Below are 23,066 nucleotides of genomic sequence, written 5' to 3'. Positions count from 1 at the left end.
AGCTCTTGTTCATTACTTGATGCAGTTATAATTTCTTGGTTTGGATTTCAATAGATTCGTATGATAATTTGCTCGCATTAGTAGTCTGTCAACTAGCAATGGAAAATCAACCTTTCAAATTATCTTCCTTTGCCCCACCTTTAGTCCCTACCAGCCGACTAATTCTTTAGTTCTGCACAAGCCAGAATCACCAAATACCAAAAGGCTCCTCCCACCTCAAATCTGTCACCCACTCGTTAAAAAGGCTTTGCTAGAGCTCAGCCTAGGAACACAAACTTAGCCAAGTTTCAGTTCATTTTAGACACAATTGGCACAGGAGACACATCTCCATCAAAAATGTAGTGGACTCATATCACTTAAAGCAGGCATTAAGAGGTCCTCTGATTAGCTTGATGTGTGAAATAAAAACTATTTATATCAACCCTTTCAAACTTCAGAAATGATGGGTAGGTAAATTCTCAATTCAGTTTTCAAACAAGCATAAGTGATTAAGTCAAAAGGGTAAAGAAAACTGTCATCAAGAGGACAATGGAAAGCAATTTAACTCTTGTATTCTCAGGACCAGTCAATAAAGCTTCACAAAAATTGGGTAATTACCTAGGAGAATTTATCTAGAGATCTTTATCTTGGCAAGGTTCTATCATGGTAACCCCCCAGTTGTCTCAAATGCAGGTAAGTTTGTCTGGTGTCATTTTAACTTCCTGTTTGTCCAATTTTAAAAAAGTCATGTTTCTGAATAATTCTCCAAGACAATGGTTGGAAATTCTTGTCATAGGTTGCCACTTTACAGAAAGACCAAGCCACTTAAAGTGCAAGAAAACTTTGAGATTGGAATTGTGAACTTTTTTGGACAAATAACAGACCAACATGACAACATATGGCACTCAATTTTCCTCAAACGAAGAAGTAGAAGTGTAATTTTTTTTTTCTTTTATTTTTTTTTACAACTTTCATAAACTACTCTTAGGCTGGTACATTACAAAAAAACTGATGATCAGACAAGTAGTTTGAGGAGGAAATGACTTACATCAAATGTTCAGGGCCCAGTTGTTTGAAGGTTGATTAGTGCTAACCCAGGGTTGAATTTTAAATCTGGGCCCCATTGTTCAAAGGCCAAACAGCACTAACACGGGGTTAAATTTTAATCCAGTCTCTTATTCCTTTGTTCAAAAGCCTTTCATTGTGATCATTTCTCTTTTCTTTTTAAAGCATCCAGTTATCAGATTGTAGACAGAAAGAATTATAGTAAGTTTTCTTTAAGATCTGAAATCAGATTACACACTAACCCTGGGTTACTTTAATCCAACTTTGAACAACCCAGCCCGACCTTTAAAATGATAAACTCCACAAAATACACAATGTCGAGAAAATTTCAAACTTTGCAAAACTTTGTTAAAGCAATTTTAAAAACCTAAGACTCCCATTAGAGACTTCCTCTTACATTATCAGTACTTTGTCAAGCAAACAGATCTCAAGAAGAGTTCACACATAAAACATTATTGACATCATTTTCTCTCTAGATCTAGAGAAACTCAAGTGCTTCAATACATGTTGATTGACATCTTAATGCAACTCAAATGATCCAAAAAATCCAAAAAGTTTGCAGAAAATGTTCTGTTTAGGGTGTGTAAATCAGTACAATGCATCTTCGCCAAAAATAAAACTGGATCAACTGGGTACAATTACAACACATTTTTAACACATCAGTGCTACTTTAACAATACTACTGTCATTTTTATCTTCTCTGATTGTGAAAAACATTCCCTGCATGAGTCTGTAGAGTTGCCTAAAAGACCCTTACTGCAACCAAACAATTTTTATTCCATAATCACGTCAACTCTGGATGAAACTTTTTTGCACCCAGATACAGAAAAAAACTGGTGGCTTTCTGGGAAATAATCCATCTGGTTAGCAATTTCTGTAATATAGGGCTCTTTTGCATCATACCCTTTCTTGACAAGTTCTCGTCTGATGCATTGCTTTACATGTGTTCTCTCCAAAGGCAGGAATGGAACAAGGTAATCAATAACTTCCGATTTCAGCAGGTCTGCAAACCAGATATTTGGTATCCTCTTTGCAATGTCATGAAAAATGACTTCCAGTTCACTTAGCGTGAGAGATTCTCTCAGTTTTCCATCAAGGATATGCCTTAAAACATGCTGATTAATAGCCTCACCACCCGAATTAGACAGAAAAATGAAGATCACATTCTGATGACCACTTTCTACTTTCTTGCCTTGGTAATCTAAAAGAACAGCTTTGATTGTATCCATCATGCCAATGTGAATTTTGTCCATTTCATCAAATATAAACAAACCTCCCTTCCGACAATGTGAGACATTTCCTCTGATCCACTTGAACAACTGTTGATTGTACATTTCTACTTCTGATTCATGGGGAAAGTGAAGTGGAATGATGAACTTGTGCACAAATGGGCTATTGGTTTTGTGCTTGAAAAAATGTTCTGTGATGATATTGCTGACAAAGTTCTTCCCAATTCCAGTCCACCCATGAAATGCTAATACAAGTGGCTTCCTAATGTTTTTGGAGTTGAAGTGATTCTTGAGTACTGCAGTGACAATTTTCTGAGCAATATGTTGACCAAACAATTCAGACTTAAGTGCTGACCCAATTCCAGAAATGTTGTTGGTGAACTCACTATCCAGACAAAAACCATGAGGGTTAGCGTGCAGATATACTGAGAGTAACAGCGCACATAAAAAGAAAACCATACTCATCTTTACAAATCCCTGCAAGGAATGGCTCTTTCTCTGAGGAGCTGGATCAGATAAAAGTGACTCTTCTGAAGATTCCTTGTCACTTTTTAATTGGCATTTTGTGCCAGAATCACTATCTTCATCATCACTAAAGGAGAATACTTGCTTCTTCATGGACACTTTTTCAGAGACAGGTGGATAGCTATGATGACTTGTATTTTGCACACATACATCTCCAGCTTTCTCAGCAATGCCATCATGTTCTGAATTCCTGTTTGTATTACTTGCTTCACCATCAGACAGCTCATCATTGACTGTTAGATCAATGAATTCCATCACTTTTGGTGCAAATGTTGGAAAGAGTTCATTGCTACTTTGGGTAGCAACTGGAGTATTTGTTCTTTTACATCTTTCCCACCAATCATGGTCAAATTCCTCCTTTGGGATGCCTTTCTCATCAGCACAACTAAATAGTTTCACAGAATGAGTCCTTAAATTAAGTGACATCTCCTCTGCTGAGCTGTCAACTAAAGGCGATTTTGTTTGCGAGTCCAATTCCAAATTCAAGACCCGGCCCAAACTGGTGTGACTAGCCTTACCGGTTTGACTGGCTCTACCAGTCACCTCATGTCTATGAAACAGTCCATCAAAGGGTGTACTAAACGTCGGGCAAGACATTTGTTTGGAGAGAGGGCTAAATAAGCGTTTCTTCGAAGGACTTTTGTTTGCTTCCTTCGCTTCTCGAATATATTTTGCGGCAATATTTCCTGTCAAATCCATATCTTTTAGACCAATGGCGCGTGAACGCTTTCCGATCACAAGTGAATTCGATCGGTGAACATATTCGCCCGCCCATTCTGTCCGTTCCTTTCCCTCGTGGTGAACTTTGTTTCCTCGAGATTGTAAAACAAGACTTTTCGAGGTTGAAGGGTTTGAGAATGAAGAATTTTCAGCCCACGGAAGAGGCGAATCGAATGAACTTAACCCAGAGCTGCAGTCGGAACTAATAGAGGTCATATTTGATTCGTAGTTCTCTTCATCGGAATCGAAGCACGGGTCTGGCTCGCTTTCTTGACTTCGTGGGCTCCATTCTTCACTCTTTTTTCCTCGATACTTTGAACAATTAGTGGGGGAAAAGCTTACATTGAAAGGAGATCTCTCAGACATTTTGAAGTTCAAACCGAGACTGAGAGTACCGAAATTCAAAGAGAGCCTGAGAAGAAGTGAACGTTGTGATTGGTCCAGAAGTCTCGATATTTTACTTCATTCCCAGGCTCTCTCTCTCTCTTCCACCATTAGGGGAACTAGGGACTAGGAAGTGATGAGAAGTTTATCTTACAGCGATATAAAGAAGAACTTGACAAGTCTTAGGGAAGGATAAAGTTTTATTTGTGTTCCGTAGATGACCGTTTGACAATCCTATGTATGCTGTGCTGAGATGAAGAAGAATTAGAGATGCCCGTTTTTGTAGACAAACTCCCATCACTCGGATGATCACTTGTGATGGAAATGAAAATGATAGTAGTAAACTTGACATTATCAGATTTGCAAAATGTAGAAGTGGATGAAAACGATGGAAGGCTGATAAGTTGCCCTATACTGATGCCGTTCATTCTATCCAACAAAAAAATATTGAGGAACATGCTGATCACTGTTCCATGTGGCTTTTAGATAACACCAGTGAACAATAATGTGACATTCCCAGTGTTACAAACACATGCGGCAATGTAATTTAGTATTATCAACTGAGTTGATAATGTAAATTGGCCACCGTTAAGAGTTTTAAGCAAAAAGAGCCATGCTCTATTATTGACAGTTGGGTGTAAACTTAAAGTTTTGTTTACAGAGTTGTTGATGATTGCAAAGGGAAATTTTTTAAGAATGGGAAGACTATTAACTCTACGGTGGCTCTGAATGCAGGCAACTTTAAAACATGTGGGAAAGCCACTGGGATGTCAATTCTTTAAGATGGACCTGCACCCAACTTTTTGGCCAGAAATAGTATCCTATCTGATTGTTGCACCACTTTCCCCATCAGAAAACCAAGACCCCTTTGCTTAGGACAGCTGCTTAGAGAGTAAGTTATAATAATCTATGATCTGCACCAATTCTTTATGCTTAACTAAACTGTTAATGTTATTCCCATTTAACACCTTCATAGCAAGGAGATGAATCCATAATAGTTAGTTATTTCTTAACTTTTCAGTCTATACCCACCAAACAAGTTGTCAATCTATAAAATACAATGATCATGGCGATTTTAATTCAAAGTTTTAGCAAAGGAGTTAGATCTCTGATAATATGCTCAGGAATGACTATTTTTTCGCTGAAGTCCATACAAAACCTGTCTACAATAAAAGATTTCATTCCCAACTGCATTGCTGGCTTGTAATCTAAGTCCACGTTATCTCCAACATGTAGGGCTTCTTCAGCTTTAACGCCAAAATGATTCAGAGCAAGCTCGAAAATTTTAGGAGATGGTTTGTAAACTCCAGCACTAAACGAGCACGCTATGAAGTCGAAATAGTCGTTTAAGCTCAGACGCTCGAGAATTTCACCAAGTCGTTCGTCAAAGTTAGATACAACGGCAAGATGGTAGTTCTGATTTTTTAAATGCTCCAACACAGAATGAGTTTCAGCGTAAACTTGCCAGTATTTCGATGTTGAAAATTCACGATACAAAACAGAGGAAATCCTGGCTAAATTTGCTTCATCGTGGTATCCAGCTGAACGAAATGTTTGTGTTACCACTCCATACCACCATTTTTCGGCAGTTTTATTTTTGTTCGCACCAAAGTTTGGCAGGGTTTTGTAGAATTCTCGAAAGGAGTATTTGAAGGAATCGTTCAAAGGTTTAGGATTTATCTCGACACCAAAACGAGAGGCCACATTGCTGTACAGTTCTCCAGGCGAGCCTCGAACATGAAATAGCGTATTACAAGCGTCAAATGTAATTAATCTTAACATCAGACTGCTAATGTGAAACAAACACACTAAACGCACTTGTTCGCCATATTGTCTCCTCACTCGGAAAAGACTGGGACCGATAATGAGGGTAGCGACAAGGGGCGGACAGTACAGGTATGGGAAATATCAATATTGAAACGGGGAGGGGTGGGGAAATTAGTTACTCAGATTTCTCGCGTCTAGAATAGGGCATTTTTAAATAAATTGTTGCCAGAAAAGGTGAGATGGAGACATTTCTTTGATGTAGATGACATTCCTGTCATAGTGCAGCCACTGTGGTGTGTTGATTGCTATAGCAACGAGTACTTGTATCAACTCAAGTTAAACTACTGTATTACCTTTTACTGAATTATGTAAAATCACTGTTAGACGATTGTACTATGCTAATAGAGAGTTCATTATTGAATGAAGGCAAAATACAGAGGGCAATGGAAGAGCTGAGTGTCACTTGACTAAGCCACTAGATGAAAACACAACAGCCACTCTCAGTTTGGGAAAATTTGAGTAGCAGTAGGGTGGTCAAGTAAACAGCAATGCCACAAGAGGAGTAGGAAAAAGCAAATAAGCTTTATTCCTTGTTCTCCAGTCCTAGCTTACAGCCACTAACTTCCCTTCACCCACCCAACAGCTGCATAAGTCTCCTCAACAGTCATTCTACAGAATGTCACAGAAGGATTAGCCACAAGACAATGTGTGTGATCATATTGTGCAGTGAGACTGCGGCTGCATAGGCTTACAAATCCTTCCCCTCCCATCCCAAAAATAACAACAACAACAACCACTTTACAATGTTCTTTTCATTTTAGCGTCAAAGGTATGATACAAACATGAGGTGCATCACAAAAATGTCAAATGGTTGAAACACTGAGTATAGTCAAAACTTGAGAAGGGGCTAATGTCATCACACAGTTCACTCTCTCAGAACTAGTCAGATAAATATATTATGATGTGATATAAATGATAAACATACTGAAAAAAATAGCATTGTTTCAAGTAAAAACCTGCCAAATGCATCTTCTTCCACAATCGCATATGACTGTAAAAATCCCCTTCTCTTCCTTTATCTATCCTGTCTTTTCTCACTTTATCTACAAACACATCTACACGGTTAGGTTAATAATGTCATTCAGTGGTGACCTACTGCCTATGAGGTGATAAATTTAGAATGGTATGAATATAAGGGATGGTCACTAGCTTTCTTCGTACTGATCTTTGTTTTTCAGCAAGTATGTAGCCAGGTATTCAATAGGATTAGGTGGCCTGAAACACAAACAAAAATGAAATGCAATCACATCAATCAATTATTCCTCCTCCATGGAAAAATTTATATCAATAAATACCTCTGAGATACAACAAGCTCTATTACTGGTCACAACATTGCTGTCTATTTAAAAACTCTTTAGGTTCCCTCCCCACATTCTACCAAGGTTAATTAGTATGCAAAGCAAAAGAAGGCACAGGTTCTGCTTTTCCTTTTCACTCCCAAGATCTGATTATTAATTCTCCTCCCTAGCTGCTACACATTTCCCAGTAAATTAATTACAAGGATTTGGTGTTAGATCAAGAGAACAACTTCTCACTACCTGTTTGCAGAAGGATGTATGGATATTGCTGGGAGAGGTTACATGTTAATCACCCCTGAGTTACAGGGTTAACCACTTATCAATGCATACTCTTTCAATGATTTGTGTTCCCTTCTCCAAGAGGCATGCTTAGGGAAAGGGTGTACCATTAATTTTATCCTTTGTTCATGAAATTATAAAAACGGTAAAGAAAACCGTTGTTGGAATGTAAAATCTCGAATTTTAATTCTTTTTCTATCAAGCAAGGCTCTTCAAAGAGGTTTGAAAAATCAGAACCTGGTAAAGGAAGAGCATATTACATTACAGAACACAAAGCATTCTGATGAAAGAATATCCTTACCTTTCCTTGGACAGGGTAGAGAGACCTTGAAGAAGGATGGGCACAACTGTCTGGTCTAAATAGGCTCTGGTTGGTAATGACTGTAGCTCTACTTTTGGTTTTGTTGGTTTTTCAGCAGCCTCCTTCTCTTTCTCCACCATTTTCTGTGAACGAAATAAAAACAATTCACCAATTGACATAACTTGCTGATGCCAAATCCCAGTTTTGTGGCATTAAGCCACTAGGGGTATGGTTACCTCTCCTACATGTGAATATGATGCAAGCCCTTTGCACACATCTTTACAACACCCCCCTCTCCCCTGTCCCTAAGCAGTAATTTGGCATTTGTCAGGTTATCCTGACTTTTTAGTGCTACCAAATCATAGGCAGGGAAGAGCACTATGAGGGCAAAGTGGCAGTCATTCTTAAAAACAGAACAGAATTTACTGGTCAGGGCCAAAAGACCAGAGGTCTTCCTTGCTCACTAGTAACAGCAACAAGGTGTCTTCAACAGATAATGCAAGAAAATAGGGGAAAGTTACAGAAGACTTAGTTCCAAGCAGAAGCTGTACCACTAATTTTCTCTGTTTTGTGCCACTAACTAATGTAGATGAACCAATTTCAGTTTACCTGAACATTTTCTGTTAGACCAATTTCAGCATGGGGAGAAGTTTCCTGGGGAACCTAATAGGACCAAAGAACTTCACATTAATTTCATAAGAAGTGGCTTGCTTATAGCATGGAACCATCAAGTCATGGACACACATGGGATGTTGCTAAGTACAAAAGAAGCATTAGAGTCACATGAAGTGCTAGCCAAGTGTGACTCTAGCTTCATGAGTGCATAGCACACCCCCAAGAGCATCAATAACTTAATGGTTGCACACTGAAGGCTAACCATTGCTTTAATATCATTGGATCTTCCAAAGATCTTTCATTTTGTATGGGAAAAAAGCAAACAAAGTGACATCAGTATGCAACCCACAGGCAAATGAATTGAGCTTATTAGCCAATCAGAGCATGTGCTTTTGTTAAGCTATGTTATAAACTTATATTGATGGGTTCTTATTTATGATCTATAGGAAGACAGGCGCATAGATGATGTTGCCATCAACTCTTTACACCCTAACATCAGTATCTACGTTGTGGTTCAATTTTATCCTTGGTTCAAATTTTCTTTTCCTTTGTTTCAAACTCATTATCACACATTACAATTAACAATTGGTTCATACGTCAGCGTGCATTCATCGAGATATGAAGCACGCGGGAAGTTTGGAGAGCACAAAAGATAAGTAAGGGTTGCTCGAGGCATAGCTGAGAGCAACTCTAGCTTCTTGAGTGCTCTCCAATCTTCCCAAGTGCTTCATATCTCAATGAACAGACAGCTAATGTATGAACCAATTGTTTTATAACATTTTCAATTTTTTTTTCTCTACGGATTTGTTTGCTGATGTCATGAGGGTGCACAATAGGAATATGAAGCACGCTCATGCGATTGAATTTGATTAGACAAATTTACTAGCTATGTTATAATACCCAATAACAAAAGAAGATAAAATTTGAACCAAGGATAAAATTGAACCACAATATCTATATTCTTTATACTCTTCTTTGTGCAATTCCTTTGGTGCTGACAAGGAGAACTTGACCAATAATCAAGAGCTGCTTTAGAAAGTGATCATTTCCTTTATTCTCAAGACATTTATATGTGATTCAGACATGACATTGTAAGGAGAACTTAGATGCTAGTCGCTTTCAGGGGTAAAAGCGTCAAAACATAGTAGGTTGCATAGGTTGCATTCAGTGATAGCCAACAACAAAGGGGGGGAGGGGTGCAAAGGCGTTTTTGTGAGTCTTTGATCAAAATTAGATTTTATTGTGATAACCTTTCCAACACAATCGATCAAAGTTTCTTATTTTGTTTGCGTTCACAAAGTGAACAGAATCAAGGAAACTATAATTAATACAATAACATTGTGAGCGTTTTTCATGCTTGTCGCATCAAAATATCATGAATGAAATGTAGATGAAACCATCTTTTGTGGAAGGGGCGGTGGAGGTCGTGAAAATAATTGCATATATTTGCTTTTCAACAGAAAAAGATAAAAATCTAATGAGTGATAACGTCAAAATTATGTCTGTGCATGTCATCAAATTATTTGGCGCTATCTCACCTCAGGTTGTCCGTGATTGTTCTCTTCTGGAAGAACCAACGGAACTTGTTCTTGAGGAGCTACTAAAAATTTAAAATCAAACAGTTCAGTACATTAGTGGGCTGTTAAAAAGGAAAAGATAATTTAATTTGTCGGAGAACCTTCTGCCGCAGTGCCGTCCGCCATGTTTGACTCTCTTGTTACCAAGAAATGCTCGCAGTATCTTATGGGATACTATCGATTGTTTGAAGGTACTCACTAGGGTAGCTAGGGGATATTTGTGATCTTAATGGTCAAAGTCTGAAGAAAAGTTATACGACTATGGATTCTTATAACCTAAAAGAAAAAGTAAGGATTTTGTATCCTCTAAAAGAACAAATGTTTCACTCTGTTTTTCTATCTTTGCCTTTCAAAAGTTATTTGATACAGTTTGTACTGGAGTAGCATAAATTCCTTGATTAGGGCTTTAGAAAGAGATAAATTATTTCTTTCGTTTATTCTTAAAATCGAAATTTTTCTCTAGCGGTTAAGTCACAAACAAGGTTTTTTTTTGTTGTTGTCTTTATTTTTTTGTTTTTGTTTTTTTTGTATTGCTTCGACCTTAGTGGGGTGCAGAGGGGGATATTTTTGTCATGGCTCCGCCAGTCACGTGACGAAAAGAGGACACTTGGCTCAGATCAGCACCAACCATGATGGTAAGAAATTGTGAAAAACAGCTGTTTAATTGCGGAACTCTTCACCAGTGCATAATAAATTACTTTGATATTTGTTCAACATTCTCTACAGGATGCGTCGGATAGCGTAGACATGCTGGAAGATGAAAAAGTGAGTTGTGGAGTGATCTTTAATCTCGTACCTCAATGTGGCACTTTTGGGAATCGAAAATAGGAAGCTGCTTCTGTCTTGATCTTTTAGAGTTACTGTTTCAATTTCTTTACAGACGCGGACTCAGTCGGTGGATTTGAACACAGACACATCCCTGGTGGTGGATATTTCAGACGCACTAAGTGAAAGAGAGCGTGTTAAGTTTACAGTTCATACGAAGGTAACAAATCTGAGTTTTCGTTTGGTGACAAATTGATCGCCTTTGTTCGCTGTTTAACGGCATTTAATTTTATTGTTTTCCAGACCACGCTGCCTGTTTTCAAGGAGAGTGACTTTTCCGTGGTCAGGGAACACGAAGAGTTTGTTTGGTTGCATGACCGATACGTCGAAAATGAGGAATATGCGGGAATCATTGTATGTAATTAAGCTTCTACGTACTAGAATAGTCTTAATAGCAGCTAACATCGAATAGAGATTAATATTATCAATGCTTTGTCAAGAATGAAAGTCTCATCGTGCTCTGCGCTTTCTTGTTTTATTTTCATTTTGATTATAAACATCAAGTTTGATTCAGGATCGCAAATTTTCTTTCATTCACGTTACATTACTTCATGCTCATTGGACCCACCCCTCCCCTCTTTCCCTGGCCAACCTTTGCCAACAATATTGAAGGTGCTTATGAGCTAATTTACACATTATTAGGTTAAATGAAAAGGTAAAGAGGAGTTAGTTGGTTTGGAATGCTGTGGTTACAAATTTATTTGATGTTTGCATTTTCAGAATGTGACAGGAGCAGGAGTGTTAATTTATTAAGTTTTTCCCCTTTTTTCCAAACATTTTTTTTTTCTGTTAGTCTTTGTATATATTTATGTCTTAAAAATTCAACATAGAGCCTTAAAAGTTATTCGGCAGTAATAAAGATCAGGTGAAAATGTAAGCAAAGTAGTGCCAGTTAGCAACAAGATGCAGAAATTCATTTATTGATGAGAAGACATTTATTTTTGCCGGTGTTTCTGTCATTACAGCCATAAGGTAAAATGTAGGAACTCCTAATTTTCATCAAAAAAAAAAACAAAAAATGGGAAAAACTAACCAAGGGCTCAGTCATTGAAAACATGACCTGCTGTCCAAAGGTAACAAGATTTCATTCACTTACACTATTGTTTCAGCTACAATTTTTTCCTCTTAGATTCCCCCAGCTCCTCCTAAACCAGATTTTGATGTTTCTCGTGAAAAGCTGCAGAAACTTGGAGAAGGTAAATGCAAGCTATTGATTACTTTTTTCCTTATCTGTTTTTTTTTTTGTTATTACATTGGTGTATAATTTTTTAAGGCAGTGTATAGAGAAATGTACTTGAACTGGTTTAGCTGCATTTGCTGGTAAAATGTTCTTGAATAAATTGTGTTATTCATTTAAGGTGAAAATACTATGACAAAGGAGGAGTTTCAAAAAATGAAACAAGAACTTGAAGCGTAAGTTTAAGTGTTGGTATAAGAACAGGTACAGTGCAGAGATAAAGCTGGGTTTAGGTTTAAAATGGGAGGGTACTGCAAGATAATATGTGGGCTAAAAAGGTAACTTGAGGTTTACTTCATTTCAAATTTTAAAAAGTTGGTCAATTATTAACTTGCCTGAATGCTGGATCTGGTATGCAGCTCCTGCCTTCTATTGAAACCCTGGATAAACACAATTTTCTCCCATCAAGTTTGTATCTTTCTCAGAACTGACAATAGGGTCCCACATGTAACTCTAGATTCAGAATAAGTGTTAAAACTGTATAAAATCTTAAGATATATTTGGAAAAGCTGAAAAGGGGTTTGGATCAAAAAAATTGAAGATCATTGAATTTAATGACACTTCTTTATGGTTAAGGTGAAAAATGTTGGCCACGCCTTCATCAAACTTCACAGGCTAGCTGTGAGAAATTGAACCAAAAAAATGAATAACGTGTAACAAAAATTACCTTTAAAAGTTATTTCTTTAATAGTTATGTCTTGCTGGCATTTTAGAGAGTATCTTGCCACTTTCAAGAAAACTGTAGCCATGCACGAAGTATTCCTGACTCGCTTAGCTGCTCATCCTACTCTGAGAAAAGACAGCAACTTTAATGTGTTTCTGGAATTTAAAGGAGAGGTACACTGTATACATATGACTTAAATAGGAGATCTAGTTACAGTGAAAAGTTAGATACCTAACATTTCTGTTCTTAAAGATTAATCTGAGATCTGTTACAAAAACTCTGTCAACAATTTTACCCCCATCAGTGATCAATGAACAGATTCTCCTCTCAATTTTAGGACACTGATAAGCAGACAGTTAATGAGAATACAACAGTTTGTCTGGTCTCTATCTAACTTAAGATTCTCAAGGGTAGCTTACAAAGAAATACACAGTCATTAGTTAGGAGAATGTAATCTCAAATCTGGGGATTGAACAGATTAAGACCCCGTAATTTTTCTGTAAGTTGTAATAACTGTTTTTTTTTTCCTTATCTTCATCTCAGCTAAATGTAAGAGGCAAAAACAAAAAGGAAAAACTTGGAGGACTCTTCAAAGGTCTGGCCAAAGGCGTTGATGAAGTACTTTTGTCATCACAAAAGGTGGATAAAACTGATCACAGGAAATCGTTTGACTAAATTGTGATAACTTAATATGACTTACAAGAGAGGTCTTTGTTTTGAACCTAGTATTTGTAAATAGTGTTAACCAAATACTATTCATGTCCAAGCTGAGGAAGAGACAAAACCTTAGTATTGTTGAAAGTGATGGAATTTTATTGAGTTGTGAAGTGGAGAGGAAAGTATCTACAATTAGTCACCTCCACTCCAGTGAATAATTGTTGATTATTGAATGAAATGGCAATACAACAGAAAAAAATGTAAGCACATATAGTCTGAGGAAGTGTACCATATGTTATAACATTTTTGATGTTGTTTTACTGGATTATATGTTGGTTAGGAAGTTCTCTCTAGATCTACAACATTTAATCCTTCTTCATTTTAGTCCTGTCACTTTTTCAATCATTTAAACTTTTCCTTCTTCTACTTTAGGATGTAGATGAGTTTTTTGAGGGTGAGAAGAAATTTTTAGTGGAATATAACATGAAGTAAGCTTGGTTATCTACTTTGATAAGCACTTCTGAACATGCTTAAAAAAATGTACAAATTTTGAGACCTCTAGTCCATCACATCCTTATTTGCAACTGACTATTAAAAGCAACCTTGGTTTTCTCTGCTTTTTTGTTTCTACAGCCTTTGATTGGTCTTAAAAAAAGTATTCTGCCACCATCTCAATCCATGTGATTAATTTGGTTCTGGTTTATACAACACCTAATCCAAAAGCTCTTTACAATAGAATACAGTTTGGGGCAACCACGACTAGGGTCATGTGACTGTACTTGTGAAAAGTGCCACATGCATAGAAGGAGTCTGTTTGCTTATGTTCAGCAAATATTTTGATTTTATTAGGTGGCAGCACTTCAGACAAAATATTCCATAAATATTTTAGTCAAGAGAAAAGTACTTCTGTCCAGCCATGTACAGTGACTAGATTTCAAATAGAAAAAATGGCTATTTTTTCTACTCTAATTTATTTCTTTTGTAATATAATTTTCCAGGTTAAAGGATTCTACTCGTCAAGCAGACCGTATGACAAAAACTCACAAGAATGTGGCTGACTCCTTCATAAGAATTTCTAGCTGTATTTCCCAGATGGGAACCAGTGAATACATGGAAATAGATCGCTTTCTGAACAAGGTACTTATTATCCTAACAGGATTGTAATCAAGTTTGTGCTCTTTGTGGAGATGAGGCTTAATGCATAAAACTTGATGGGAATCCTAATATGTTTTGTTCTATTTTTCTTAAGTGTTATCCAAATTTTAAATGATGTTTACATTTCTTGGATTGAAAATGTACAGTATTTAAATGAACGCCATTGAAGACTTTCAGATATAGTAAAGTTGATCAACATAATCAACATCATGGAAATTTTTCCCAAATGGATTGCCAAAACCCAACCAACCAACCAAGTCAAAATGAGATATGGTTTGATGCTACTCTGGTTTACAGATTTAATGAATGTAACCGAAGAAGTTACTATTCATAGACCCAACGTTTCGACACTCCTGTCTAGTCCCTTCATCAGGGGTGATCTAAACGCTGCAACAAGAGGTCCTTTTATATGATCACTAATTAGCGGCCTTTTTTTCTGACAAGTTGTAAATAGGCATCAGGAAGCAAATCGCCATTGTCATGATTTAAAGGAACATTGGCAGAGTTAATATGCCAAGCCTCCAATCAAAGGCGCTGGTGGTAACGCTGATTAGTGGTGATAATTTTAGAATTATCCCACCCAATTGTATGGTTATGGTTGTATGCCCTCCACTAGGGCATGTGTTTGGAACATGATTATGATGTGAGCAACCAGAAACAATTCTTACCCATCTGATTTTTCGTCAGGTGTCTGAATACTTTGAAAAAGCTCGCAAGTTGGAAGGCCGTGTTGCTTCTGACCAAGATCTTAAAACATCTGACTTGCTCAGATATTACGTGCGAGATACAGATGCTGCGAAGAACTTGCTTTACCGCAGGGCAAGATGTTTAGCTGATTATGAAAATGCTAACAAAGCTTTGGACAAAGCAAGGGTGAAGGGTAAAGAAATCGCTGCTGTAAGTAATCATGAAATTATTAGATGTAAATAATGTTTGGGTGTGATAACTACCTTCCTCTCATCTTTACTCTTGTTTCCAAATTTTCTGGTTAACAAGCTTACATAAAAATTGAAAACGTTATCAGTGTGTACAGTTTTTTCCAATATTATGCTACCTGTGGTTGTGAGTTCAGAACTTTCATTTTGCCGTTTGCAGGGTAGCAGGGAGCAGGGAGCAGGGATAAGATTGTGGTGAGAGGGCTTGCCTCCCACCGCCATGGCCTGGGTTTGATTCCTGGACTTGGCATCACATGGGGGTTGAGTTTGTTGTTGGTTCTTGTCCTTGCTCTGACACTTTTTCTGCAGTCATCTGGTTTTCCTCCCCCCACAAAACCCAGTATTCCAAATTTAATTGGCCTGAAAACAGTGGACATAAAGAGCAACCTATATTATAATTTGCTATTGATAGCAAACTGGAGGCAGTTACAACTAGCATCTTGATAAAAAGCAGCTAGATTTGAGAAATCTTAAGAGGAACATGTGTAAATTTGTCCCCTTCTTGAAATAAGGTATTGTCTTTTTTCCTTTCTGTTTCAGGCTGAAACTGCCCAACAAACTGCAAGTGAAAAATTTGAACACATTTCAGAAGTAGCCAAGCAAGGTAACTACTTTCAATCTTGATATACATTTCCTAAAATTATTCTTGCAAAGTAGATGGCAAGGAAAATAAAACTAGGAAAAGGGCCATCACAGAGAAGTTAAAACAACTAGGATGCCCTTCCTTGTGCACTTGTTTTTGTCGCTTAACCCTCTGATTCCAAAGGGTGACTAGAATATAGTTTCTACTCATTGTATCACCATTTGAATTAAACATTAAGGTCGTAAGAATAAAGGAAATGATCATAAACTAGAGAAGTTCTTGATTGCTAAACAAATTCTCCTTGTCAGCACCTTTGGAAATGTATGTAGAACAGTATGGAGAATATGTATACTGATGTAAGGATTAATCTGAAAAAAGTAGGACCTGATGTGACCAGTGCAGGTCATGCAGCTTTTTTTCTTCCACCAATTAAGTACCAGATACAATGGGTTTGTGAACTTGTATCTTCAACTACATGTTTTGCTTTCTCATTAGAACTGACAGACTTCAAGACAAGAAGGGTTCAACAATTCAGAAAGAATATGGTTAGTAGGCATTTAAAATAATGTTTTTATTTCCAATACAATTACACTGGGACTAGGTCTTGTTGATTGAGTGCCAATAGATTTGATCACTTAACCTTCAACTCCCAAGATCTGATCGTTAATTCTCCCCTCTATCTGCTTTATATTTTCTTGTAAATTAGTACCAAGAATTTGATGTTAGATCAAGATAACAACTTATACCTGATCAGCTTGAGTATTCTCATTACCTGTTCACTGAATGCAGTATGGATTTTGATGGGAGAAGTTACCATTTAATCACTTCTGAGAGTTAAAGGGTTGATGCATCAATTGAAATACTAACCGTAAGGTAAAAATCAGAAGCTTACTGCGAGCTTATCTTAGTCAGAAAGGTTCTTGGGCTGACCATTGTGGTGGTATGTGGTGGATGGGATATCAATAAACTCTCATGATAAAGTCATGCATGAATTGTACAGTGAATCAAAGTAGGAAGACAGTCAAATATGACTCCTCTGCTGCCTGTGCTAAAGCTACTCAAGTAACAACGATGCAGTGAGTAAGGATAAAAGTAATTTTAGAGTGAAAAAAGCTTGCTCTACTGTTCACCACTTATCATTTCAAAATTTTCATCCTCGTCTAGACTGAACGAGCAGAACTGGAACTCAAACATGCTAAGGTACTTTTAACTGAGTAATTTCAAACTTCTGCAGTCATGTAAAGACATTCCTTTTCAGTTGCTGTGTCAGACTTTTGTTTCTAGGGTCACTGTTGATCAAAATAAAAAGAATCTCATTATAGAAGAAGAGCAATATTCCATCCACCAAGTTGACAAATTAGTACTTATGACCAAAGAAAGAAAAGGTGGTGATAAATTTAGATGGGAATCCATTGCCAATTTCCTGTGATTGATAATCAGTTTTTTGCAGTCCCTGTGGGATTCACCGTTTACACTGAGTTCTATGGTGAAGTCTTTATTATAACTGCTTCACTCTAGGTACACACATATTTAAGGTTCGTTTCTAGCTTGGCAGGCAATAATGATGAATTGCACTGGGTTATGATAAAGGAATGATTCCCTTTGCATTACTGAATTGCTCTCAGTGTGCCTCTCTTTTTTCTTTAGTGAGTGCACCTTTAAAGATTTCCCCCTATTTTTCCAACACAGCTAGTTACAGTGACTCTATTAAAAGCTCTGACCTCAGATGAGATCAGATCATAACTCTGAGTAAGGAAACAACTGAAACCATCTCTTTTTTTTTTATTCCTCAAGGCCCATATGAATCTCCTGAAGACAACATTAGCACAACTAAAGGAATTGTAGTCAAGTGCAGTCCAACGTCGAGATAATTCTAGGAACACTGTGATAATTTCTTTTTGTACTGATATAGATTTGTGTCAAACTTCAATTAGACTCTTCCTTTCTCTTAGACTGAGAAGTATAGTTTTGAACAAGTAGCAAACGTCCAAGATAAATGTAATTTTAAAAGTTTAGTAATAGTCAATGAATATGTTTAAGTTTCCCTCAGTTTTATTTTTTAATTTCCTGTTAATTTCTTGAACTGTTGCAGTTAAGGGCCCTGTCATATAATACAGCGGTCAAACATCGGGCATGCGCGAAGGGATCATTTTTGGCTGCTTCAATTTCCGCACCAATTTCCCGCACAAAATTTTCTAAAGAAAACAAACAGCTGCTTTCTCGAAAATTAAGCGAAAGAAAATTGAAGTGTTCATAGAAATCTGTAAAAGGAATCAAAAGTAGGAAAAAAAGCTCGAGACTTCACGAACACAAAGCTTATTCAAGTTCGGGTATCCTGTTAATTTTACCAGTCTTTTTTTTAGCTTTACCAAAAATGTTATACGCTTTTAAAACACCGTGGCTTACTGGCTTGTGTGGTTATTTGTAATTCGTGTGAGAGAACATAGTTTTGACAGCCTGACAGCACGCCGCCTAGTCATTACAACGTTCGCACAGTGCAGACGTGTGACCGCTGTGTTCTCTCATATACACCCTCTCACAAGGCTGGTTAGTGACACAAACTTTGTCCATTTGGGGAATTTTAACCCGGTGGCCGAAAAAAGGGTAATTCTTTGCAACCCATCTTGCCATACTTAGTTCGTCAAGTTGAACCTTTTTTTCCCTTTTGGTTCACGCGCTTTTTAAGGAAAGAGAAATTGAATGACTTGCAGGCTAGGGAGATTTTATCTTAGCTATCAAAACTGCTAGCTGTTGGCTCAAACTAACGAGTTTTATCGGCCAGCTAAGCTTGAATTTTCACACGAGAAAATTTGTGGCGCAGTCACAGGGTGCTAGTCTATCAGAAAACAATTTTGAAGGCGGTCACTCAGCGCTATCCCATTTATTTAAGGCTGTCATTATAGGACATCAGAAAGGGCTGGAAGGTTATTGCTTGTTTTGGGTTAAACTGACCTACCAGTCACGAATTACCTTTGATTATAAAAAGACAGTGTTGCTTCTACGTGTGTGTTTGTTGTAGATGGCCCTTAAAATACGTCATAGAGGACGACACAACGAGATATCTAGTTTGAAGGAGCCATTGAAATGATTTGTATCCTAGACGGAATTAAGATGGAAATCTTCTATATTTCTTCATCTTTGAGACTGGTCGTGGCGTACACGAAATTGTTGGTAAATTAGTGTTTATTAGTAAATGCAGAATTTAGCTCCACTACATCGACTCTTTCTAAATTACTCTTTCTGGTAGCGCCGTAAATTGCTCCCCGGCAACTTTTATTTTAATCGCCAACCCCTCCTCTCAGAATGCAATAGTGTCTACTCAGTGTAACACAATGCCCAGGCTATAAGGTTGTGCAACCTCCCCCGTAGAGGTTTCTCAGTCAGTTTTCTTACGTGATCAGCCGCCATCTTGAAAGCTAACGGAGAAACTCCCCAGGACGAGATTGCGCTGTGTGACAGTCTTGGTCACGCAATTCCTGAGATTTGTCACAGTCCTTGGTACAAACTCTACCGGCATCGATGTGTTACAAGAATCCTTATAAAGTCTTACAAGAGCGTTAATATTTCAGAAAAGGATGCCGAATAAGTCACGAGAAAAATTTAAACCAAAATATCTCTTAGAGACTTAATTATTTTTATATTTTTTTCATGCCGTTCCGTATTAACATTGACAAAGACAACATGAACAAGACAAGATAAACATTCCTTCGTAAACCTTCCAAATCCCTTCTGACCCAGCGGGTCACTGAAGCTATTTACAGACTTAAGCATATTAATTAAATTAACAAGATGTTTGCAAGTACTTTGTGTCTCATTGAACTAAAAATACAGTTAAGGTCACTAGTTTGCCGCTAAAATTTAAAACATTGCGCCACTAGAGCTTTGCAGACAGAGCGTTCTCTTATTTATAGGCCAATGCAAACATGGTTCATAATTTATTTCCTTTAAGAACTCTACAAAGTTTAGTTTACCAACGTAAGCACAGTGCGTGATACAATACGTGACGACTTACGGAGTTGTCTTCAAGTGTTTATACAAAGCCCATTGTGTGGCCTTTGTTCTGTCTAGTAGTGTTCATCACTAAAATATTAATCAAAGATACATTTTTAAGAATTATTTTTTCCTTTTAATCGGGGTAACCCTTAGTTTTAGGCCAGCGACTTCTTCGAGCGTCGACGGAACGGGAAACTCTCCGGCGTAAGATTTCGGTGTGTAATTTGCGATTATCATTCTTGACTTACTCAAACGAAGTCTCGCGTTCAAGTGATGCGGATCGCTGGAATATCGAAGAGACATTTCTCCTACGATGCAGAGCCGTGTCTCCATTTTGGACCCTACAACCATGCAGAGATCACTGGAAGGCACAACAATCACAGCGTCGCCGTTTTCTACATCCAACCGCGCTATGAAACGCGGGAGTAAGAGAACAGATGCTGATATCGATCCTAAATTATCAATGTAGTGAATACCTGTCTTGCTTTGCATCCAGAGATTTTCCCCAAGACTGTCCAGCTTTTGTTCCAAATTTTTTAGCGCCACCTCCTGCAGAACACTCTCTGAGGTGGTCCAAGCTTCTAAATGGCTCGTCAAGATGAAGTTAAGTGAATCAGTGCGGTGACTGTCGTTAACAATCGCTAGCGTGTAGCCAAGTTTTGTACCCGGAATGTTCTTCAATGGCGTGAATAAGACACCCGCTTTACTTTTGGGATCAATTTTGACGAGTAAATCCTTCGTGGCGTCGACCCAAGAGCGCGCTTTAATCACAGGGAAGATTTTGTCGCGGACGCTGGTGAAATCTTCAATTTGTTCGCGGTTAACGTTGAGTGTACTTGATTTTTTGAGCGGTTCTCCGCCGACAGCTCCCTCGCTCTCCGAACCCGTCATAGCCGCTCCATTAGACACCTCTGATTTTTTCACGGAAAATGTAAAAGTCTGATCGGACATCGCCGATTTAGCAACTCTAGCCTCCTGCGAAGACGACACCTTGGTCGTAAACCTCATTCTTAAATCGCGCGCGAGCAAAATCAAACAGAACTGGTAAGTAATCTCAAGGGAAATGACAGTAAATCTTGACTCGAGTGCTCTGTTTAAATGCAGATAAAATCGGATATAAACAGCCTATGTCCAAATTCAATGATCCTATTAGATGACGCGATACATTCGCGAGATGATTGGCCAATTGATGCCCTCAGGAATGTACGTTAGACCTCGCCTTGGGGTTAAAATACCAGAAATAACAACCAATAAAATAGTGGATGTGATAATATTTCCTTAAATTTCATAATTCCTGTTAATTGGTCAGATCCTTTACAAGCCAAAGGCAATATTTAGATTGCTTGTGTTCTCTCTCGCTAGATCGCTCGGGGGTTCGGGGACAGGATAAAGCAAGTCTGAACGGTAATATTTTTTTATATGACCTTTACGACCGTGTTTGATTACTCAAATTTGAAGTTTATCTGTTTTTGACAAATAATCATGAAAAACTTGAATGATCATTGTTGATTGACCACGATAAAAGATCAAGGATGCTTATCAAAGGCCATTGCGTTGTTATGGTAAAGAATGGCGACTTTTTTAACAGGAACTGAGTAGAATGTAGAAATCAGAACCCGACAGTGGACGCAGAAGTATAGATGGAAGAATATAAAATATTGTGAAATAAAAACACCGACAGATGTACTGAAAACATGTTGATTAGTCACGAACGAAGGTCAAGGATGTTTTTGAAGGGCCATTGCATTGCTATGGCAACGAACGACCATTTTTACGAGGAACTATTTTAAGGGATGAGCAACCGGCGGACGCGGAAAATATAGATAAAAATTGCAAACATTGCGAGGAAAAAAAGGAATTGACAGAGACTCGTTAGAATTAATTGTTTGATGATTGAAATTGTGCATTGATAATTGCGCAATATAAGTCAATGAATAGTTACTAAATAATTACTAGCAACTGCAACCCTTTTTTTTCATTTCCTGCAAGGTAACGTTATAGCAAAGTGTTTACTCATGTTCAGATATTTAACTGTTTGTCTGTATGTCTATGAGACCAAAGAGCAGTATCTGCAGAACTGCTGCAATCCCACCCCTCCCTTAAATCAACGTTAACCCTAACCTTGTGTATGTTTACATTTACGACACGTGTACGTATTTATCATAGTATCTACCCCATTACTGAGTCAATATACGAAATCATTGCCAAATATCAAGCTAATGATGATCAGTGCTGTCTGCTAACCTCAACTTACCTATCACATAAAGCCAATTTACGAAGTCAGTACCAAAATATCAAGCTAATGATGATCCGTGCATTTTACTTTATTCATCTATTGTCTTTCTATTAATATTTTTTTTTAAGCTATCAAAAGGGCAAACTGAGTAACTTAACTTTCATTTTTCACTATTCACTGTAAGCCGTTCAGCGACCGCCCATCAGCGTTTTTATTTGCCGCGGAACAATTATAGACCAAAGAAGTTTGCTTGTTGGCCACCTCTCTATTCGGACGTTTTTGAAAACATTGACGAAGCTCGAACACCTTACCCAGTCATGATTGCTGAGACCATCAGTTCGGCTTGCTTCGTTTTATTGGTGGTTGTTTTCTGCTGTATGGTCAAGATCTACACCGTGGTAAAAAATATCCGACCCTCACGGAATGAAAGAGTGCGCGTGGTGTGCACCAGAGATAATGAAAGAGCCTTACCAGTAGAGAGGGAACCTACAGTTTATTTTTGTCGAGCTGAGAGAGGTGCAGGACAACATGGTACATGTAATAATACAACATACAGCGGATCACAAGCGATACGACGACAGCCGCAAATGCATGACGAGCGCTTTGAGTGACAAAGTAAGCAAAAAATGTCCCGTATGTTTCAGTACAACTCGAAAATTATTTTTATTTTTTTCCTTACTGCCCTCAACCATTCAAGCTGTATATTATCATTTGTTGTCTTTCTTGACTTGATGTGATATTGTGTTCACCATTTTCACGGAAGTTTTCGTCTCGAATTCATCTCAGGCAACTGAAGAGTACTGCGGACCAGAAACGAATTCCCGAGTCAAGCTTTTTTCATAAATTGTTGGCTATTTAACAATTATTCGCCGAAGTGGAGGTGGCAAGTGGTGAACATTTACCGAGCCGTGAAGCAGCGAGGAAAACAGATGATTATAACTCATTATTCTTATAACGAGTACACGATATTTTCGGGCGCAAA

At 37.8% G+C, this 23,066-nt stretch overlaps 5 protein-coding genes across 5 annotated transcripts; 1 reads left to right on the top strand and 4 right to left on the bottom strand.

Moving 5' to 3' along the window:
- Positions 1-846: 846 nt before the first annotated feature.
- LOC131781799 (uncharacterized) lies at positions 847-3,919 on the bottom strand. Its single transcript, XM_059098519.2, has one exon. It carries the CDS (start codon positions 3,882-3,884, stop codon positions 1,818-1,820), a length of 2,067 nt encoding a protein of 688 aa, XP_058954502.2. The 5' UTR covers positions 3,885-3,919; the 3' UTR covers positions 847-1,817.
- A 985-nt stretch (positions 3,920-4,904) lies between these two features.
- On the bottom strand, positions 4,905-5,733 carry LOC131781829 (haloacid dehalogenase-like hydrolase domain-containing protein 3). Its single transcript, XM_059098545.2, has one exon. The coding sequence runs from the start codon at positions 5,682-5,684 to the stop codon at positions 4,983-4,985; it is 702 nt and encodes a 233-aa protein (XP_058954528.2). The 5' UTR covers positions 5,685-5,733; the 3' UTR covers positions 4,905-4,982.
- A 730-nt stretch (positions 5,734-6,463) lies between these two features.
- On the bottom strand, positions 6,464-9,946 carry LOC131781826 (protein dpy-30 homolog). The gene is made up of 5 exons (XM_059098541.2): positions 9,901-9,946; positions 9,761-9,822; positions 8,217-8,270; positions 7,608-7,750; positions 6,464-6,944 (listed from the first exon to the last, which is right to left on the bottom strand). Exons 1-5 carry the CDS (start codon positions 9,923-9,925, stop codon positions 6,875-6,877), a joined length of 354 nt encoding a protein of 117 aa, XP_058954524.1. The 5' UTR covers positions 9,926-9,946; the 3' UTR covers positions 6,464-6,874.
- Positions 9,947-10,362: 416 nt separating this feature from the next.
- Positions 10,363-18,856, top strand: LOC131781788 (sorting nexin-6). Its single transcript, XM_059098503.2, has 15 exons — positions 10,363-10,434; positions 10,526-10,564; positions 10,680-10,784; positions 10,868-10,978; positions 11,754-11,820; positions 11,983-12,037; positions 12,575-12,698; positions 13,069-13,164; positions 13,615-13,670; positions 14,181-14,319; positions 15,025-15,234; positions 15,813-15,876; positions 16,351-16,400; positions 17,020-17,055; positions 17,650-18,856. The coding sequence occupies exons 1-15, from the start codon at positions 10,429-10,431 to the stop codon at positions 17,698-17,700; spliced, it is 1,209 nt and encodes a 402-aa protein (XP_058954486.2). The 5' UTR covers positions 10,363-10,428; the 3' UTR covers positions 17,701-18,856.
- Positions 18,857-19,020: 164 nt separating this feature from the next.
- LOC131781789 (uncharacterized) lies at positions 19,021-20,956 on the bottom strand. The gene has a single exon (XM_059098505.2). The coding sequence runs from the start codon at positions 20,854-20,856 to the stop codon at positions 19,969-19,971; it is 888 nt and encodes a 295-aa protein (XP_058954488.1). The 5' UTR covers positions 20,857-20,956; the 3' UTR covers positions 19,021-19,968.
- Positions 20,957-23,066: the final 2,110 nt, after the last annotated feature.

This window comes from Pocillopora verrucosa, chromosome 7 (genome assembly GCF_036669915.1).
Source record: "Pocillopora verrucosa isolate sample1 chromosome 7, ASM3666991v2, whole genome shotgun sequence".
Lineage (NCBI taxonomy): Eukaryota > Metazoa > Cnidaria > Anthozoa > Scleractinia > Pocilloporidae > Pocillopora > Pocillopora verrucosa.
Note: the sequence above shows the minus strand (reverse complement) of the source record. Positions and strands in the feature narration are given on the sequence as shown.